This window comes from Hylobates moloch, unplaced genomic scaffold, assembly GCF_009828535.3.
Source record: "Hylobates moloch isolate HMO894 unplaced genomic scaffold, HMol_V3 SCAFFOLD_7, whole genome shotgun sequence".
NCBI classification, from domain to species: Eukaryota; Metazoa; Chordata; class Mammalia; order Primates; family Hylobatidae; genus Hylobates; species Hylobates moloch.
Window position 1 is genome coordinate 88,786,545 of NW_026652282.1, and position 22,713 is coordinate 88,809,257.

At 36.7% G+C, this 22,713-nt stretch overlaps 1 protein-coding gene across 2 annotated transcripts in view; it reads left to right on the plus strand.

Moving 5' to 3' along the window:
• RNF128 (ring finger protein 128) overlaps window positions 1-22,713 on the plus strand; it is a 96,901-nt gene that overhangs the window by 65,721 nt on the left and 8,467 nt on the right. For both annotated transcript variants that reach the window (XM_032757415.1, XM_032757414.2), the window contains exons 2-4: window positions 7,451-7,698; window positions 19,541-19,612; window positions 22,362-22,444. In XM_032757415.1, the coding sequence (XP_032613306.1) occupies window positions 7,451-7,698; window positions 19,541-19,612; window positions 22,362-22,444 (403 nt within the window). The remainder of the gene's footprint in view (window positions 1-7,450; window positions 7,699-19,540; window positions 19,613-22,361; window positions 22,445-22,713) is intronic.

Here is a 22,713-nt window from a genome sequence, read left to right on the forward strand (position 1 = left end):
TCTCATTGTTCAATTCCCACCTATGAGTGAGAACATGCGGTGTTTGGCTTTCTGTCCTGGTGATAGTTTGCTCAGAATGATGGTTTCTAGCTTCATCCATGTCCCTACAAAGGACATGAACTCATCCTTTTTTATGGCTGCATAGTATTCCATGGTATATATGGGCCAAATTTTCTTAATCCAGTCTATTATTGATGGACATTTGGGTTGCTTCCAAGTCTATGCTATTGTGAATAGTGCTGCAATAAACATACGTGTGCATGTGTCTTTTTTTTTTTTTTTTTATTATACTTTAGGTTTTAGGATACATGTGCACAATGTGCAGGTTTGTTACATATGTATCCATGTGCCATGTTGATTTCCTGCACCCATTAGCTCGTCATTTAGCATTAGGTATATCCCCACCCCCCACCCCACAACAGAACCGGAATGTGATGTTCCCCTTCCTGTGTCCATGAGTTCTCATTGTTCAATTCCCACCTATGAGTGAGAACATGGCCGCAATAAACATACGTGTGCATGTGTCTTTATAGCAGCATGATTTATAGTCCTTTGGGTATATACCCAGTAATGGGATGGCTGGGTCAAATGGTATTTCTAGTTCTAGATCCCTGAGAAATCGCCACACTGACTTCCACAATCTCACACCAGTTAGAATGGCCATCATTAAAAAATCAGGAAACAACAGGTGCTGGAGAGGATGTGGAGAAATAGGAACACTTTTACACTGTTGGTGGGACTGTAAACTAGTTCAACCATTGTGGAAGTCAGCATGTGTCTTTATAGCAGCATGATTTATAATCTTTGGGTATATGCTCAGTAATGGGATGGCTGGGTCAAATGGTATTTCTAGTTCTAGATCCTTGAGGAATCGCCACACTGTCTTCCACAATGGTTGAACTAGTTTACACTCCCACCAACAGTGTAAAGGCATTCCTATTTCTCCACATCCTCTCCAGCACATGTTGTTTCCTAACTTTTTAATGATCACCATTCTAACTGGTGTGAGATGGTATCTCATTGTGGTTTTGATTTGCATTTCTCTGATGGTCAGTGATGATGAACATTTTTTCATGTGTCTGTTGGCTGCATAAATGTCTTCTTTTGAGAAGTGTCTGTTCATATCCTTTCCCACTTTTTGATGGGGTTGTTTGATTTTTTCTTGTAAATTTGTTTAAGTTCATTGTAGATTCTGGATATTAGCCCTTTGTCAGATGGGTAAATTGTAAAAATTTTCTCCCATTCTGTAGGTTGCCTGTTCACTCTGATGGTAGTTTCTTTTGCTGTGCAGAAGCTCTTTAGTTTAATTAGATCCCAATTATCAATTTTGGCTTTTGTTGCCATTGCTTTTGGTGTTTTAGACATGAAGTCCTTGCCCATGCCTATGTCCTGAATGGTAATACCTAGGTTTTCTTCTAGGATTTTCATGGTTTTAGGTCTAACATTTAAGTCTTTAATCCATCTTGAATTAATTTTTGTATAAGGTGTAAGGAAGGGATCCAGTTTCAGCTTTCTATATATGGCTAGCCAGTTTTCCCAGCACCATTTATTAAATAGGGAATCCTTTCCCCATTGCTTGTTTTTGTCACATTTGTCAAAGATCAGATAGTTGTAGATTTGCGACATTATTTCTGAGGGCTCTGTTCTGTTCCATTGATCTATATCTCTGTTTTGGTACCAGTACCATGCTGTTTTGGTTACTGTAGCCTTGTAGTATAGTTTGAAGTCAGGTAGCGTGATGCCTCCAGCTTTGTTCTTTTGGCTTAGGATTGTCTTGGCAATGCGGGCTCTTTTTTGGTTCCATGTGAACTTTAAAGTAGTTTTTTCCAATTCTGTGAAGAAAGTCATTGGTAGCTTGATGGGGATGGCATTGAGTCTATAAATTACCTTGGGCAGAATGGCCATTTTCACGATATTGATTCTTCCTATCCATGAACACGGAATGTTCTTCCATTTGTTTGTGTCCTCTTTTATTTCATTGAGCAGTGGTTTGTAGTTCTCCTTGAAGAGGTCCTTCACATCCTTTGTAAGTTAGATTCCTAGGTATTTTATTCTCTTTGAAGCAATTGTGAATGGGAGTTCACTCGTGATTTGGCTTTCTGTCTGTCTGTTATTGGTGTATAGGAATGCTTGTGATTTTTGTACATTGATTTTGTATCCTGAGACTTTGCTGAAGTTGATGATCAGCTTAAGGAGATTTTGGGCTGAGATGATGGAGTTTTCTAAATATACAATCATGTCATCTGCAAACAGGGACAATTTGACTTCCTCTTTTCCTAATTGAATACTCTTTATTTCTTTCTCCTGCCTGATTGCCCTGGCCAGAACTTCCAACACTATGTTGAATATGAGCGGTGAGAGAGGGCATCCCTATCTTGTGCCAGTTTTCAAAGGGAATGCTTCCAGTTTTTGCCCATTCGGTATGATATTGGCTGTGGGTTTGTCATAAATAGCTCCTATTATTTTGAGATATGTCCCATCAATACCTAGTTTATTGAGAGTTTTTAGCATGAAGCGCTGTTGAATTTTGTTAAAGGCCTTTTCTGCATCTATTGAGATAATCATGTGGTTTTTATCTTTGATTCTGTTTATATGATGGATTACATTTATTGATTTGCATATGTTGAACCCGCCTTGCATCCCAGGGATGACGCCAAATTGATTGTGGTGGATAAGCTTTTTGATGTGCTACTGGATTCGGTTTGCCAGTGTCTTATTGAGGATTTTTGCATCAATGTTCATCAGGGATATTGGTCTAAAATTTTCTTTTTTTGTTGTGTCTCTGCCAGGCTTTGGTATCAGGATGATGCTGGCCTCATAAAATTGGTTAGGGAGGATTTTCTCTTTTTCTGTTGATTGGAATAGTTTCAGAAGGAATGGTACCAGCTTCTCTTTGTACCTCTGGTAGAATTCAGCTGTGAATCCGTCTGGTCCTGGACTTTTTTTGGTTGGTAGGCTATTAATTATTGCCTCAATTTCAGAACCTGTTATTGGTCTATTCAGGGATTCAACTTCTTCCTGCTTTAGTCTTGGGAGGGTTTATGTGTCCAGGAATTTATCCATTTCTTCTAGATTTTCTAGCTTACTTGCATAGAGGTGTTTACAGTATTCTCTGATGGTAGTTTGTATTTCTGTGGGATCAGTGGTGATATCCCCTTTATCATTTTTTATTGCGTCTATTTGATTCTTCTCTCTTTTCTTCTTTATTAGTCTTGCTAGCGGTCTATCAATTTTGTTGATCATTTCAAAAAACCAGCTCCTAGATTCATTGATTTTTTGAAGGGTTTTTTGTGTCTCTATCTCCTTCTCTTCTGCTCTGATCTTAGTTATTTCTTGCCTTCTGCCAGCTTTTGAATGTGTTTGCTCTTGCTTCTCTAGTTCTTTTCATTGTGATGTTAGGCTGTCAATTTTAGATCTTTCCCGCTTTAAATGTGTCCCAGAGATTCTGGTATGTTGTGTCTTTGTTCTCATTGGTTTCAAAGAACATTTTTATTTCTGCCTTCATTTCGTTATGTACCCAGTAGTCATTCAGGAGTAGGTTGTTCAGTTTCCATGTACTTGTGTGGTTTTGAGTGAGTTTCTTAATCCTGAGTTCTAGTTTGATTGCACTGTGGTCTGAGAGACAGTTTGTTATAATTTCTGTTCTTTTACATTTGCTGAGGAGTGCTTTACTTCCAAGTATGTGGTCAATTTTGGAATATGTGTGATGGGGTGCTGAGAAGAATGTATATTCTGTTGATTTGGGGTGGAGAGTTCTGTAGATGTCTATTAGGTCTGCTTGTTGCAGAGCTGAGTTCAATTCCTGGATATCCTTGTTAACTGACTGTCTCTTTGATCTGTCTAATGTTGACAATGGGGTGTTAAAGTCTCCCATTATTATTGTGTGCATGTCTAAGTCTCTTTGTAGGTCTCTAAGGACTTGCTTTATAAATCTGGGTGCTTCTATATTGGGTGCATATATATTTAGGATAGTCAGCTTTTCTTGTTGAATTGATCCCTTTACCATTATGTAATGGCCTTCTTTGTCTCTTTTGATCTTTGTTGGTTTAAAGTCTGTTTGATCAGAGACTAGGATTTCTACCCCTGCTTTTTTTTTTTTTTTTTTTTTTTTTTTCCATTTGCTTGGTAGATCTTCCTCCATCCCTTTATTTTAAGCCTAAGTGTGTCTCTGCATGTGAGATGGGTCTCCTGAATACAGCACACTGATGGGTCTTGATTCTTTATCCAATTTGCCAGTCTGTGTCTTTTTTTTTCAGCCTGTGTCTTTTAATTGGAGCATTTAGCCCATTTACATTTAAGGTTAATATTGTTATGTGTGAATTTGATCCTGTCATTATGATGTTAGCTGGTTATTTTGCTCGTTAGTTGATGCATTTTCTTCCTAGCCTCAATGGTCTTTACAATGTGGCATGTTTTTGCAGGGGCTGGTACCAGTTGTTCCTTTCCATGTTTAGTGCTTCCTTCAGGAGCTCTTGTGAGGCAGGTCTGGTGGTGACAAAATCTCTCAGCATTTGTTTGTCTGTAAAGAATTTTATTTCTCCTTCACTTATGAAGCTTAGTTTGGCTGGATATGAACTTCTGGGTTGAAAATTCTTTAAAAATGTTGAATATTGGCCCCAACTCTCTTCTGGCTTGTAGAGTTTCTGCCGAGAGATCAGCTGTTAGTCTGATGGGCTTCCCTTTGTGGGTAACCCGACCTTTCTCTCTGGCTGCCCTTAACATTTTTTCCTTCAACTTTGGTGAATCTGACAATTATGTGTCTTGGAGTTGCTCTTCTCAAGGAGTATCTTTGTGGCATTCGCTGTATTTCCTGAATCTGAATGTTGGCCTGCCTTGCTAGGTTGGGGAAGTTCTCCTGGATAATATCCTGAAGAGTATTTTCCAACGTGGTTCCATTCTCCCCGTCACTTTCAAGTACACCAATCAGACGTAGATTTGGTCTTTTCACATAGTCCCATATTTCTTGGAGGCTTTGTTCATTTCTTTTTACTCTTTTTTTCTCTAAACTTCTCTTCTTGCTTCATTTCATTCATTTGATCTTCCATCACTGATACCCTTTCTTCCACTTGATAAAATCGGCTACTGAAGCTTGTGCATGTGCCACGTAGTTCTCATGCCATGGTTTTCAGCTCCATCAGGTCATTTAAGGACTTCTCTACACTGTTTATTCTAGTTAGCCATTCATCTAATCTTTTTTTCAGGTTTTTAGCTTCTTTGCAATGGGTTCAAACATCCTCCTTTAGCTCAGAGAAGTTTGTTATTACTGATCATCTGAAGCCTTCTTCTCTCAACTCGTCAAAGTCATTTTCCATCCAGCTTTGTTCTGTTGCTGGCGAGGAGCTGCGTTCCTTTGGAGGAGAAGAGGGGCTCTGATTTTTAGAATTTTCAGCTTTTCTGCTCCGGTTTCTCCCCATTTTTGTGGTTTTATCTACCTTTGGTCTTTGATGATGGTGATGTACAGATGGGGTTTTGGTGTGGATGTCCTTTATGTTTGTTAGTTTTCCTTCTAACAGTCAGGACTCTCAGCTGTAGGTCTGTTGGAGTTTGCTGGAGGTCCACTCCAGACCCTGTTTCCCTGGGTATCACCAGCGGAGGCTGCAGAACAGCAAATATTGTAGAACGGCAGATGTGACTGCCTGATCCTTCCTCTGGAAGCTTCGTCTCAGAGGGGCACCCCGCTGTATGAGGTGTCAGTTGGCCCCTACTGGGAAGTGTCTCCCAGTTAGGCTACTCAGGGGTGAGGGACCCACTTGAGGAGGCAGTCTGTCGGTTCTCAGATCTCAAACTCTGTGCTGGGAGAACCACTACTCTCTTCAAAGCTGTCAGACAGGGATGTTTAAGTCTGGAGAAGTTTCTGCTGCCTTTTGTTCAGCTATGCCCTGCCCCCAGAGGTGGAGTCTACAGAGTCAGGCAGGCCTCCTTGAGCTGCAGTGGGCTCCTGCCAGTTTGAGTTTCCATGCCGCTTTGTTTACCTACTCAAGCCTCAGCAATGGCGTACGCCCCTCCCCCAGCCCCACTGCCGCCTTGCAGTTCGATCTCAGACTGCTGTGTTAGCAGTGAGCGAGGCTCCATGGGCCTGGGACCCTCTGAGCCAGGCGTGGGTTATAATCTCCTGGTGTGCCATTTGCTAAGGCCATTGGAAAAGCACAGTATTAGGGTGGGAGTGTCCCAATATTCCAGGTACCGTCTGTCATGGCTTCCCTTTGCTAGGAAAGGGAATTCCCTGACCCCTTGCACTTCCTGGGTGAGGCGATGCCCTGCCCTGCTCAGTGGGCTGCACCCACTTGTCTGGCAAGCCCCAGTGAGATGAACCCAGTACCTCAGTTGGAAATGCAGAAATCACCCGTCTTCTGCATTGCACACACTGGGAGCTGCAGACTGGAGCTGTTCCTATTCCGCCATCTTGGAACCTCCTCTAAAAGTCCTTTTAGAGTTGTATGTGTGTATTTGTGTTTATTCCAGATTGGAGTTGGATCATTAACCCAGATTAGCACCTTAACTTAATATCAGTGGGAGGTTTCTCTGGTTGGTTATACCTTAACATTCAATAAGTGCTCTTCTTTTGCTTAAGATTATTGGTCTCAGGTCATATAAACTACAGGGAATATAAACCTTGATAAGCATTGGAATGGCATGAGCAATCTGACATTCTTACAACATTGGGAAAGATAACGTTTGTACTTTATTTTTTTCCACAAAACTTATATAATTGGTGGTAGAGAGGTAAGTATTATAGATAATTAGACCTTTAGTAATAAGATTAGACTTATTTTAGGCTTGTCTTTAATAGGTAGTGAATAGAAATGTGCATTTCTATATGTTATCTTCATTGCTAACCTGATCATGTCCATGTAAAACCTTAGAACACCTTGAACAAGTTTTATATTGCTTTTGAGGATACAGAAAAATGGTACATCATGGACATATGTATAGTTTGTACATTTGGGTTTGTAAACATTGTTTGGCTCAAATTACTATCCCAATATGTAAATCCTTAAACATGCTAGTAGTGAGCTCTTGAGATAATTTATCATCTTATAAATTGGGAAATATTTCTGTATTCCCCAAATCTTAGATTCCTTATAATAGAAGCCCTGTTTTCTACAATTTGGGGGACAATTTGTCTTTAAGCAAGCCTTCATATAAGATGCAAATTGGGTCTCAAAGGCAATACTGTTGAATTATAGATAGTTAATCTGAGGAGGGGGAGGTGTTTGTTGTATATAATAGCTTCCTAAGTTATGAGTTCCCTAAAATCGGTAACCAAATCTCATGCGTGTTTATATAGCCTACAACTTTCATATAGATAGTAGATGCTCAAAAATGTTAATTGAATGAATGAGTATCCTTCCTTTGTCTCATTGAGACCCATTTAAAATCATTTTAGCAATTGGGTTATTATACTAAGAATGTTTCACCAAACTAAAACTGAATTTGTTTTATTTTACAGGTGCAGGAGACATTGTTGCAATCATGATCGGCAATCTGAAAGGCACAAAAATTCTACAATCTATTCAAAGAGGCATACAAGTGACAATGGTCATAGAAGTAGGGAAAAAACATGGCCCTTGGGTGAATCACTATTCAATTTTTTTCGTTTCTGTGTCCTTTTTTATTATTACGGCAGCAACTGTGGGCTATTTTATCTTTTATTCTGCTCGAAGGCTACGGAATGCAAGAGCTCAAAGCAGGAAGCAGGTTTGTAATGGTCCTTTCTTCCAATATTAAAAAAAATTTACTGTTCTAATTGTAGTTTCAGGGTCCTGCATTTTAATACATTTTACTTGCTAGACAATGATCTCCCCATATGTTTTACAAAATCTGGTAGTTTTTAAAAGTATGTCAGCTCTTCTCAAAGGTTTTATTTTCTACATTTGTCGAAGAACTTAATCTCTAATGAGGTATTAAATCTTCTAACACCTCATTAGAGAACACATCTAGCATTTAATTATATATGGGTGTAAATACATATGTTCTTTTAAATAAACATTTTTTTCTAAATTACAAGAACATTTCATACTCAATATAGAAAACTTAGAAATTAGAAAGTACACAGGAAAAAAACTCACCTAAAACCTGATATAGCAATATAACTATAGTCATCGCCCAAAGGTAACCACTATTATTTTATGTGTATGTCTGTATTTGCATGTGGGGACAGGGCTGAAAAGAGGGACTAGGCTGAGAAGGCAGGTTAGAAGATCTAATTGTGCATGATATATTGTTAGGCTTCAAGTGGAGTCAAATATTAATAGTTTCTATCATATTATAACAGTGTATAAAAAGGTACAAGGTATAGAAACAACAGAGCAAAAATACCAAAGCATTATTGAATAGTAAAATACCTATGGTTGTATGGCATTGATCCTACTACCATTAAATTGTCCCCCTCAGCCCCCTGATATGCTCACATTTCTCCTTACCCAGCTTAAATTCCATGGTCACTCCCATGCTTACATCTTCAGTTCCCTTGGCCCTTCTTTCTCTTTGTTATAGTTGCTGGAAAAACAAATCCAACCCTGGTTAAATCTACTTCCCACCTACTCTATGTCTGCACCTTGCACAACTGAAGTATCAGAAAGGCATTTACAGCTGTACTGACTGATCTCACTTTAAATTTGTGACTGTAAAATGAGAGTGGGCCCTTAATGCTACCAAGGAATCACACTGTTTTCTTGGCCATTTAGTCTCCTACTGTTGGCTAACCATATGTGTTCCTTTCCCTTTCTCCAACACCTCCTCCAACTTTACTCTCAATTTGTATTTTATTTTACTGAGAAAATTGAAGCAATCAATAATACTTCCACATCTTCTCATCTATCTTCATCTGCGTCTATCCTATTCCCCTGCTTTGTCTTCTGTTTTTACGGATGAACTGTTCCTTTGCAAAAGCTAACTCTTTCACTCAGGTATAAGATTATTTTTGTCTTTTGTATACTCAAGGACATCACTCCAGAAATTGTCCTCTCTCACTCTCCTACTTTAACAATTTCTCCCTCTCCTCTGGATCTTTTCCACCAACATGCAAACATAGTATTATTGCTCCCATTTTCAAAAGATTTTCTCTTGGCCCCAGGCCAAAAACCTTGAAGTTGTTCTTTATTCCTTTTTTTCTCTCACCTCCCATGTAAACTCTATCAGCAAATCCTGTTATTTCTACCTTCATTATATATCCAGAATTTGATTATTTCTTATTACCTCCATTGCTTCTGCCCCAGTCAAAGCCACCATGATTTCTTACCTCCTCCTCCCTTCAGGTATTCTCAGTATAACAGCAGAATGGTGTGCCACTTCTTTAGAAAGCTCAGTAGGGATTTAATGCTTTCAGATGAAAATACATTTTTATATGTACTGAGAAGTTTCTCTAAAGGCAATTGATTTCTGGTCACTTCATGTACTCTTCCTCCAATAAATGAAAAGGAACTCAATTTATTTAGGGGGCGGAAGGAGCAGTGAGGATTTTTATATAGCAAGAAAGTTAATTTAATTTAGGAATAGATGAGAAATTGAAATTTTTTTATAAAACTTCATAAAGATTAGATACCAGCATGTGGTAATAAGTGATGGTTATCTCAGTGTTTAAAGTTAATTGGCTTCTATCCTTCTCCGTAGAGAAGCAGCTTATCACATTGGTGGCAGGTTCAGCCTGATACTAGCTGCGGTCAAAAAGATGTTTAAAATTCCTGTACCAGGCCACTCAGTAGTTTCACACTGTGTTAATATTTGACATTTGTATATTGTGCTGTTTTTTATCTGCGAGGCTGGAAGGAAATTGGTGTCCAGTGTGACTAACTATTCAAAGGTTATAGTTACAATGACAAGAGTGTTTGGTTTGCATATGTTCATGGTGGGGTATGTGTTTCAGTATTCTCAGTGCTATAATAAATTTATTGACATGGCATTAAACCCTATCAGAAAATAACAAGGTTTATAAGGAACTTTGTCTGGTGTTACAGAGCTTCATTGGACATTTAGCTCTGGTCTACGCATTTGATTTTCATAGTTTATAATACATCTTATGAAAAGTAACCTCTGTAGAAATGGTCAAGAATAGCATTAAAACTTCTCATCTATTTGGAGAAGGCTTTTGAAGGGGCTTTTAAAAATTACCTAATGGACTATATCTGTTTATCCTTTGGGGACTAAAAGATTAAATATATGGCTGATAATCCTTTTTGCTTGTAAATATTTGAGAGTGCTAGAATGTCATTTATATATTTAATTTTCATGACTTAGTATTAATTTTTAAAAGGTAGAGCTTAATGCATATGCTGATTATAATTATCACTAAACATTTAACTATATTATCTCCATTTTACTGGTAGAAATGGTGATGAAGCTGAGTTATGGAAATTTGGCTTCATTAGAATGTTAGGAAAATTTAATATATTTAAGAATTTCTTCCTTCTGAAGGTTATGATACATGATATATAATGTCAGGAAACTGATAACTGTAACCATAAATTCTGATGACTGAATGCTCAGATGAGCCCCCAGACAGAATAGCCTCATATGTTGTAGTGTGATGTGTAAGAACACATATCATCCCTGTTTTGTAGATACAAAGCTTTTAAACAGAACAAAAAAGTATCAATGGATTATACATGAAAATAACATATTAGGCCTTATAAGTTAGTTTCATGTCCCTTCCGGGAACAACCCTAACTTGAGACAAGAAAGATTATGGGAAACCTTATGGCATACACAAATTAAACTACATTTAGGAGTGACCACTATACACCAAACATTTTTGGGTACAGTAAATGTACCTAACTGTATTCAAGCAGTTAATACTCAATAGCCACAACGCATGTGTTGGATTAAACATTGACCAGTGAAACAAAAGAGGGCTGTAGGTGAAATAGGAGCTGGCCTAGATATAATGTGAAAAGCTGAATTTACTTTTAATGAAGAGTGACTTTCAGAAGAAAAGGATTTACTAACTAAAATAGATTAGAAGGAAATCATCTTCCAAGAGGAGGGAAAAGAATGGGAATCCACTTGGAAAGGTCATAAAGCTTTGATAAACTCATTACACAGACCCAACACATAATGCTAGAGAATGCTAGGAATCAATATTGGGAAAGAGAATATACTCTACCACAACAGAATCTATTAACTATTTTACTTAAAAGTGATCCCCAAGTAGCCATGGGGGTAATGACCTTCCATTTTTAGCTGTAGAAGCTCAGGCAGAGAATCTTTGAGACACTTGCAGATCCCCAAATTTATGGAATTTTTTTTTGTAAAATTGCAATTTGCACTGCTGATCTCTGACTGATCTTGACCAAAGGATGGGCCAAAATAAGGCTAGTAGGAATAGAACTAATACTGAATGATACCCATGTACTCCCATGGGAGGGAAATGGCCTTGCTGTACAAAGTTAACAGGAACCTATAACTTTACAATAATCTAAGTTGAGACAAATGATTGGCTTTGTCCCCAGCTAACATGGGAAATGACAGAATGATTGCCACTGGTGACAGCATTTGTTCCTCATCATATCTGGCCTATGGGCAAAGGCTAATTCTTCTAGGAAGGTTTAATAAATATTTCTGTGACATTTCCAGATTTTTTCGTAACCAAACCAAACTGTATCATAGCCATACTCTGATGTGGTGTAATACTGGTATTGTTAGTAAAATTCAACTGTCTTATATAAATAAATCATATGGTAATCAAATGTATTTGAGACATTGAACTAAAAACTCCTCACAGTGTGATACCAAGGGAGAGTGACTGGCATGAAGAAGAATTAGAATGATTTAGTTCATTACTATATTAAATAGCTCTGTGCAAGTTTATCACAAAGTTCAAGTGGCCATAGATCAAGGGAATAAATGGATAATTAAATTGGTATAATAATGTAAAGATGTTTGTGATGGTCTTATAAACTGGATGAATTGTTCCTTTGAACCTGTTTCCACTCCTTGTTGGCTTCTGCAAGTATTAGATAGACTTATGTTGCTCTTATGGCACCTTATATATAAATACTGTGCTAACTGAACAGTATATACAGTTGACCCCTAAACAACTTGGGTTTCAACCACATGAATCCACTTATACACGGATATTCTTCCACTTCTGCCACACCTGAGGCAGCAAGGCCAATATATCCTTTTCCTCCTCCCCAGCCTAGTGAATGTGAAGAAAGAAGGATGGAGGCCTTCATGATAATCCACAGCCTCTTAATTAAGATAAAATTTATTTTCTCTCAGGCCTGTCGTACCAGCATTTTGGGAGGCCGAGGCGGGTGGATTGCTTGAGCCCAGGAGTTCGAGACCAACCTGTGCAACATGGCAAAACCCTGTCCCTACAAATAATAGAAAAATTAGCCAGGCATGGTGGCGTGTGCCTGTAGTCCCAGCTACTTGGGAGGCTGAGGTGGGAGAATCACTTGAGCCTGGGAGGCAGAGGTTGCAGTGAGCCGAGATCATGCCACTGCTCTCCAGCCTGGGTGACAGTGAGACCCTGTCTTTAAATATATATTCTTTTCTTCCTTATGATTTTCTTAATAACATTTTCTTTTCTCTAATTTACTTTATTGTATAAACACAGTATATAATTTATATAACATACATATTTATTAACTGTTTATGTTATCAGTAAGGCTTCCAGTCAACAGTAGACTATTAGTAGTTAAGTTTTGGGGGTGTCAAAAGCTGTATGTGGAGTCTTGGCTGTGTGAGTGTCAGTGCCCATAACTGCCATGTTGTTCAAGGGTCAACTGTATACTGTATGTAGTACACTGTTTATAAATATTATGCTAACTGTATAGTTACTGTATAGTAACTATACTGACTACTGTACTAACTGAAGTGATAATATATAAATACTGTACAAACAGTTACTGTACTGAAAGTTTTATTATAAAAAGGCTTTGACCAACAGGATGGATTGTGAGGGAAAAGGTAACACAACAGATGTAGTTGCTTACTCCTTCCATGTCCCCAAGGGAACCATGATTGGCCCCTGGCCAACCCTGGGAATGTGACTCTCAAAGTGGTCTTTATGTTAGTGATTGATCATTTTGTTATATACACCTGGAACAATGGACCATGTTGTACCAGCCTGTCAGAGTTGCCTTTCACAACAATCAAGATTGATGATATCCTAGTTTCTTTGTTGGGGTCCTCAGCTTCTGGCAACATGGCCAGTTGCTAGCAGGATGCACCTAGTAAGTAGTCCCTTCATCTGAGTCTTCGACCCCAACACTTAAATTGGTTCCCTGGGCAGAGATATGCCACACATTTCTGTAGTTTGCTGCCAGAGAGAAAGAGCACTCCTGCGTGCTCTCAGATGAGGAAGGACTAGGCTACATTAATATCTTAAAATCTGTCCTTCAACTTAAAGCATTACTAAAAATTATCTAAACTATTTCTGGTTACATTAGGTTTTTTTCTACTCCACTAGTACACAAAATTACCTGGAAGATTCATTAATTACCTGCACACTGTACCACTATTAACATATATACGTTTGCAGTTGGTGTGTTCACATATATGTATCTATTTCTGCCTACATTTGAGAGTAGTTCAGGATCGTTTACAGAAACCATGAGAATTTTGACTCTTGTATAAGAAGAGCAGATTAAGTCCTTGTCTAAATAGGACTTAGTTTTACAATCTTTCTTCTGACTTTCTCACTGAACAAAAGAAAGCTCTTATAATGGGTCTCAGAATTTTTGTATATTCACTTACTCTAATTTTAAATTTATATCACTAATTCTTTTTCCAGCTTTATTGAAGTATGATTGACAAATAAAATTTGTATATATTCAAGGTGTACAACATTTATGATTTGATATACATATAAATTGTAAAATGATTAACATAAATTAACACATCTATCCCTATACATAGTTACGTGTCTGTGTGTGTGTGTGTGTGTGTGTGTGTGTGTGTGTGTGTGTGTGTGTTGAGGATATTTAAGATCTACTTTCTTAGCAGATTTCAAGTAAACCATGCTATATATCAGATCCTCAGGATTTATTCATCTAAAAAATTTGAACTCATAGATACAGAGAACAGAGAAGTGGTTTCCAGGGTGTTGGGGAAATGGGGAGATGTTGGTCAAAGGATACAAACTTGCAGTTATACCACAAATTCTAAAGGGTGTTAATCAAATTTCTTTGAAAAAATGCTATAATCTGAGCTATAACCTATCTACTGAGTCAAATTCACCCTTACTTCACGGTTCTTCCTTATAGTGTATTTCCTTACACTGCTCACAGTTATGTTCTTCATGGGAGTGGTCTGCACTCTTATTTATCCCCTCATCTGTAATTCCATAGATTTATGGAAAGCTGTTTTATAGCCTGCACCTCCTCTTACCTGTAGGAATATTTTCACTCAAATATTATGGATAGGTTTTTATTGAATAAAATGGATTTCTTTCAGTTTTCAGATACCTAAACAGCTACATGGCTCAGACTTTCATTTTGTCCTAGGAATATGTCTGAGGAAAAGAATCCTCTTACTATAATTCTTGATTTTAAATGTCTTGTGTTAAAACTCTTAGCCAAATTTTTAGGAAAATATTTATTTTTAAAATATGGTGACTTAAGTACATAAAAATCTAGTTTGCTTATATCTCTCTCCTTTCTTGCTTTTTGCACACCCTGTCCTCCATCAAGTAATTAGGTTTGACTACATACTTAATATATTCATGTGAGTTTCAGTTAAGCTAAAAGCTGAACGCCCTGGGACCAAAAATCAGGCTGACAAATCACCAGACTGAAACATATATTTTACCTAATTGGATACAAATACACCAATGAACTAGGTAGAATATCTTTGCATTCACCATAATTTCAAAATTGAACATTGTAATAAAGAATGATCATTGGTTTGACATTTTATCATCAACCCCAATATATTCTCATTCAGAATTTAAAAAAAAACCATATAGTGGAGATTCTTCGCTAACTAGAGTGAATGCAGCTTTTGATTAGTCAGAATAGTCACATTAAGCTTCTGTTAAGAAAATTGGCCAACAACCAGCTTCTTTGAATCAGTCTTCAGTTCTATTGCCAAATATTCCTAGACCAGGTATCTCTTAGGATTAGAGAGGAAGAGGGGAAAGGCAAAAGGCGTTTGACATAATGTACTTGCTTTTTAAAATTCCCCAAATCACAGTAAATAGCCAGTTTGGGAAGAATTTTAAGATTGGATAATTGCTGGCTTTGAAGGTGTTTTTAAATTTCCTTCGTTTGTCTTCTTCACAAGGAATGTGAAGCCTTTTAAAGGCTTCTTTGCCATTACACAATGGAGGCAGTGTACAATAGTGGAGAGATCATGGGCTTCAAAGCCAGATAGAACCTGGGCTTGAATTGAATCACAGCTCTGAAACTAACCAGCTGTCTGGACTTTAGTCAAACTTCTGAACCTTACTTTTCTTGTATAAAACTTGGATATTAAAATAGCTATTTCACAATGTTTTTAATGATTAAACAAGATGACACATGTAAAAAGCTTACAACCTGACACATGGTAAAGTCTCAATTAATGTGTAAACCTTTCTTTCCCCAAACTTAATGGAGTAGAGACTTTTAATAATTGAAATGAGAAGTGTCTTGGATGAGAAAATCAAGAAAGTCTGTTTTATTTTCTAAATTCAGAAAATAATTCTGGAGCAAACTCTAGCCACTGGGGAATTTTTTTCTAAGTGACTAAGGCCCAGTCCTCCAGCTACTCAAGACAGAAAGGCACATTAATAATACAATTACTGAACAAGATAAGAGGTAGAAACAATGTGTTACTGGAACTCATAGACTAAGGAAACTCTGATCTGGTAGCAAGGCATTGGAAAAGTATCTCATATTTTTTAAGGAGTAAGGTACAAATTACAGTTCACGTGGGGCATATTGTCTTTAAATGTTGAGGTGTATTTGGGCACTCAAAAGTTAACATAATGTTGTTCAAACACGTGTTGAATATAATCTACTGGGCCCTAATGGTGTTCTCATATTTCAGTTTTTTTAAGAGGGAGGCTTGCATCTTGGAACTCTTGCTATCAGTGTCACAGTGAAATATCTTGAGTACTATCTTGAATATCTTGAGGCAGTTTTTTTGTGAGTGACTTTCCTTTAAGCTCTAAAAATACAGTTTGTGCTTTTTACTAAAATCACTTGTCTTGCATCCATATTTAAAGAAAATAGCTTTTCTTTATATAAGCCCAGTAGGAGCTACTGAAAATATTCAAATTTTCTTTTAAACACATTTTTATTCTAAGGCTGCTTTGTTGAGCATTAGTTTATGCTATGCTGCAAATCTTTTAGAGATCCTTTATAATCAAATCTCTTGTCTAGTGTCTTCTGGCATTTTAGATTTGGCCCTGTTTTTTTTATTTTTTGTATTCTCCCCCACCATCATTTTCTAGCATCAGCCTTAATGAAAGTTCTACTGTTCTCCTGGGCATAGACTCAGACATTACATACAAAGTTTCCCTTTGATCCCACACTTCAAATTAATTTGCATTATAGTCTTGGCTATAATTAAGAAAGTTATATATTTGGCATTAATGCCTAATAAATTGATAAACACTAGCACTGGAGATTCAGACATGTATATTGTATTGAATCAAATATTTTGCAATGAGAACTCAGACTGTATAGACTGAATCAAGTAAATACCCTAGGAGAGGTATCACTTCCTTATGAGAGCTTTCCCCAATTGTGTGATACAGCTTGTTGCCTAAACCTAAATTAGAATTGCTTTAAGGACAAAGAGCAAAGTGATTGTGAAAGACATTGTCAACTACATTACATTTTTTCCCCTTTCTTCTTACTGGCTCTATTTTTTTCTCATTTGCATTTTTCTCATCTCGATGTCCAACTGACTCATGATCTATGTGGAAAGAAAGTAGTGAAATGCAGGTGTGTGGGCCAGGGCCAGGACCCTGTAGGCATACAGGTGGAAGGATTGCCACAGTTTGACAGACTCTAGAATCCAGGAGCTAGAAAAACATCAAAAGACAGCTGAGTTATGGATGGTTATATTGTAATGGACTTTTGGAATATGAAGAGCAGAGTTCCAGTACCAGCTTTATTATTTAGATGCTGCATTCCCTTTTGAATAAGTTATTTTACTTTTAAAACCCTCCACTTGAGCATCTCTAAAATGAGGATATTACCTTCTTCTGGGGTTGTTGTGAGGATTAAATGAGGTAATAGATATAAAAAATATATTTTAAACTGTATAACAACTGTATATTGTAAGGAAATGGTAGGAGTAGCTTCCTACTCCATGCTACAGTCAAAACAGATAGCTACTTTGATATAACTCTGGACTTCAGTGGGGCTGACACTAGCTCTGATATTTCGAGCAAGACATTCTTCCTCTTTGAGCATCAGTTTTCTTCTCTGTCTGATTAGATGTCGGGCTCAGTAATCTAAAGATCCTAGGTGTACCTTTGTTCACTGTCACTCTATTATTATCTTACAAGTAACAAAATAGAAGGGAAGATATTTGTGCTGAAATTAAGTCCCATCATAGAATTTTTTTAGTTCACAATTACGCCCCAAAATGGGAGTGAAAGTGCCTTGATTGTCACCTCTTTTCCTTCTTAGGATCTAGGCCTTCCTATTCACTGTTTCTGTTAGGATTATTTGCTGGTCAGGTAATAATCTGAGAGGTTTCTGCTTTTCCTGTGACAGCAAATAAATACTTTGGCTAATATTATCCTTGGCCTTAAGCTAAATATCTTCCACAAAATGATATCTTATATAGGAGACAGGTTTGGGCATCAAGGAGATTCCTCACATACTGACGCTTATAGATTCTTACCTTCAAAAATACATTTGCTACAATTATTTGTAGCATTTGTAGCAAATATATATTGGCAAGTACCTGTTATGCTTATTGATGAATGGTAGTTTACATTTTATGTAATAAACATTTTATTGAGTATCTGCTATATGCCAGACATTATACTAAATACTTATATTATCTCTAATTTTCATGTGACATAAATGTCAGCTGGTGATGGGGGTATATATAGGAAGGAAGCTGCTTACATTCTCACAATGATCTCTAGTTCTGGGGGCCTACTTTTTGCCGAATTTCTAAGTTTGTTCATTTTACAGTTCAAAATAGAAAGATCACTTATCTTGCCATGCTGCACATGCTACCATTATATTCCACACATGTAGTAGTTGGGTTTGTGTTGCTGTAAAGGAATACCTGAGGCTGGGTAATTTATAAAGAAAAGAGGTTGATTTGCCTCATGGTTCTGCAGGCTATACAAGAAGCTTGGTGCCAACCTCTGCTTCTGGTGAAAGCTTCAGGAAGCTACCTATCATGGCAGAAAGGAAAGGGGGAGCACGCGTGTCACAGGGTAAGAGGGAGCGAGAGAGAGGGAGTAGGTGCCAGGCTCTTTTAAACAACCAGCGTGAACTGAGAACTCACTCATTACCATAAGGACGGCACTAAGCCCTTCATGAGGGATCCTCCTCCATGACCCAAATACCTCCCACCACGCCCCACCTCCAACATTGGGGGTCGCACTTCAATGGGATTTGGAGAGGACAAATATTCACCATTTCAACACAGCATCTACCAAGTGTCATACTTAGCCTCTACTTCAATTCATATGTATATTATATTCACTTGAGGCATTCGTGTGTGTAGTACACTTTAGTGAAGGGGAATGAAGTATTTGCAGCATCACCAGTAACTTCAAATTGACAAATATCTTAACAAATATCACCTGGGATTTTTTCCTCTGGCTGGTTCACCATACATAGAGGGACAATGTGTTATTGAACTATGTAGACTCTCTTTATAGTCTTTCCCTCACCTGGTAGATTCTTCCCACACCCCAACTTCACTTCTGACTCAATTATGCATAATGTTTTAGTTCTTATTCCATAAATGAGCCTGTGGCTTACTTTTGCATATCCAGACACATCTAGATATATGCTCAGTGAAACAATAAAAGGCGACCACTCTCAGAATCAGTCTTCTCCATTAAGCAGTCGTGGTTATAAGCACCAATATTTTTCTTAATACCAAACAGTGTAAAGATTGGTACTTCCCTCATTTTATAGATAAGTAAACAAGCTCAAAGAATTAAATGACTCATGCAGGGTTATCCATTAAGTAAGTGACAAAGTCAGATTTCGAACCATTGGAATCCAAATCCTATGCACTTTCCACCAAACAAGACATGATTCAAAAAGGAAATTGGAAAAAAATGCATGTTAATGTCCTCTGAGCTTGCAAATAGGAAGATTGCTTTGAAAATTCATAGTATTTGAATCCATTAGGGGTGGGAGGAAATGTATTTTTACCATGATGGTCCCAACAGTATTGTTTAAGAAAGTAGGGAAACATAAGTGAAAAGTCTCAGTAACTTGGAAAATCCTGCCTTATATCAGGTAAATGGGACATTTATTATGGCTAATTAAGTTTTATCTTTTAAAATTCATTTGTACATTGACTTTTACCTGATAAATATTTATTGATCCTCTCTATCATTTTCATCATACTTCTTTTAAAAAATAGTTTTTTCTGATACCTGCTGTTTTTTTTTTTAAAGAGGCAATTAAAGGCAGATGCTAAAAAAGCTATTGGAAGGCTTCAACTACGCACACTGAAACAAGGAGACAAGGTACATTCATGACTTTTAAATGCTATTTGTTTTAAAGCAGTGCTACCAAGCCATTGTTCAGGCTAAATGTTCTTCCTAAGTATGCTTTTATTGGCATTTATGAACCTTATTGACTTTTTATATGTATTTTATTCTAGAGGTTGGCTGAATAATGGCCTCCCAAAGATATCTAAGATATCTATTCCCTTGAACCTGTGAATATTACCTTATATGGCAAAACGGACTTTGCAGATATGATTAAGTTAAGGGTCATGAGATGGGGAGATTATCCTGTTTTATCCAGGTAGATTCAAAATATAATTGCGGTGTCCTTATAAGAGGGAGAGAGAGGGAGATTTGACCACAATACAGTAAGGGATGTGACAATGGAAGCAAGAGGTTGGGGTGATACAAGGAAGAGGCTAGGAGCTAAGGGATGCAGACAGCCTCTAGAAGCTGGGAAAGGTAAGGAGAGGGATTCTCCCCTGGTGCCTCCAGAAGGAGCACAGTATTGCCAATGCCTTGGTTATAGACTTCTGATTTCCAGAACACTAAGAGAATAAACTTGTGTTGTTTTAAGCCACTGAATTATGATAATTTGTTACAGCAACTACAGGAAACTAATACAATGCTTTGGTGTTACTTTCATTGAATATGCATTTTCAGATTTAGGACAGTTGAAAACTACCATTGATGCGTAAAACATGTATTTCAAAAAATAGCTATAGAACTTATAGAAATAATACACCATTTTATATCTTACCAAAGCCATGAAACTGTAAAACACTAATGAAAGAGAGAAATCAAAGAAGATCTAAATAAATGGAAACATATACCATGTTCATGGGTCAGAAGACTTGCTGTTGTTAAGATGTCGGTTCCCCACCAAACTAATTTATGGATTTGATGCAGTTTCAATAAAAATCCTAGTGTAAATCCTTTATAGAAATTGACAGGCTGATTCTAAGCTTAGATGAAAATGCAAAAGAACTAGAATAAACAAAACAATTTTGATAAAGAACAACTTTGGATGATTCATGCTACCTGATTTGCAGAATTAATTTAAAGTCACAGCAGTCAAGATAGTGTCGTATTGGAAAAAGGGTAGATTTATAGATCAATGAAACAGAAGAGAGAGTACAGAAATAAACCCATACATATATGGTCGATAGATTTTCCATAAAAGTGCAAAAGCAATTCGATGAAGAAAGGATAGCCTTTTCAGGAGGATAGCCTGTTGTTGGCTATCCATGTGCAGTGATTGGATATCCTTAAGCAAAAAACAAGCAAACAGACAAAAAAGAACTTAAATCCATTCTTCTTACCCTATGTAAACATTATTTCAATAGATCATAGACCTTAACATAAAACCTAGAACTATTAAATTTTTAGAAGAAAACTTTAAAGAAAAATATTTTCATGACTTGGGTGACAAATATTTCTTAGCTATAACTCCAAAAACGAGTCCAAAAAAGAAGAAAAAGATACATTTGGCCTTGTCAAAATTAAGAATTTCTGTTCTTTGAAAGGCACTGTTAAAAGAAGGAAAAGATAAGGTACAGACTGGGAGAAAATATTTGCAAATTATATGTCTGTTAAAGGGCTGTACCCAGAATATAAAGAACTCTTAAAACTTAACAGTAAGAATACAAACAACCTAATAGAAAACTGGCAAGCAAAACAGACAAGTCCCCAAAAAAAAAAAAAAAAAAAGAATGGCAAATAAGCACATAAAAGATATTCAACATCATTAATAATTAAAGAAATACAAATTAAAGCCACAATGAAATACAATTACACATTCATTAGAATGGCTAAAATGCATACAACTGAAAATACATTTTTCAGTTGTATGCATTTGAAATGTATAGCCAATTTGAAAATGTTTAGCAGTTCCTTATGAAGTTAAAAATACACTTACCATAGCACCTAGCAATCTCACTATTAGATATTTACCCTAAAGGGAGAAAAAATCTATGTTCATATAAAAACACAACTGTTCATAGCAGCTTTATTCATAATTGTCAAATACTGGAAAAAAGCCAAATATTATTCAACTGGTGAATGGATAAACTGTGATACATACATATCATGGAATACTATTTAGCAATAAAAGTGTGATGGGAAACACACTGATACATACCGCAGTATGGATGAATCTCAAATGCATTATACTAAGTTTAAAAAGCCAGACTCAAAAGCTAGATAATGCATGATTCCATTTATATGACATTCTTGGAAAGCCAAAACTATAAAAACAGATCAGTGGTTGCCAGGAGGTGGGGATGAGAGGAAAGGTTAACTACAAAGAGTTTGGAGGAGTTTGTTGGGAGTAATAGCACTATTCTATATCTTGATTGTGATAAGGATTAAGTGATGATATATTTCTCAAAACGTGCAGAACTGTACACTAAAAGGGTGAATTTTACTGTATGTGAATTATACCTTACTTTTTTTTAAAATGAGAAAAGTTATAGAACTTATACAAATGGTATTTTATGAATTCTAAAATCAGGAAAAATAAATCAGTGCTACATGTTTCTCTTTGTTCTGTTCCGCTTTTCTTTCACTTTATTCTTTTACCTTTTTAAAGTCTGGATACTTTTAAATCACCTTTGGGAAATTTACAGTTACATAAACATTCAGTGATATAATGCTCCTCCTTTTATAGGAATTTAGGCTGGTTAAGTACATGTATGTTCTGATCTTGTTCTGTAGTTTAATGTATTTTTTCTTGTCTGTCAGAGTAACAATAACTACTTGCTTGTAGGAAATTGGCCCTGATGGAGATAGTTGTGCTGTGTGCATTGAATTGTATAAACCAAATGATTTGGTACGCATCTTAACCTGCAAGTAAGTTCGATTTTCTTCTATATCTTCCATAAAAATAGCTGACCCACAAAAATGACTGTGATGGAAGAAAACTATTTTGAATATTTCCAAATTAATGTAAAAAATGTTTATTTTTAACTTATCTTCATTTAAATATAGAATGGTTTATTTTTACTTTTATTCATTTCTTAATACCACTGAAATTGGTATAAGTCTAATTGTAATCTGGTTCAATTTGTTTTAAACTAATTCCATAGAAAACGGAGAACCGAGCCAGCACAATTTATATA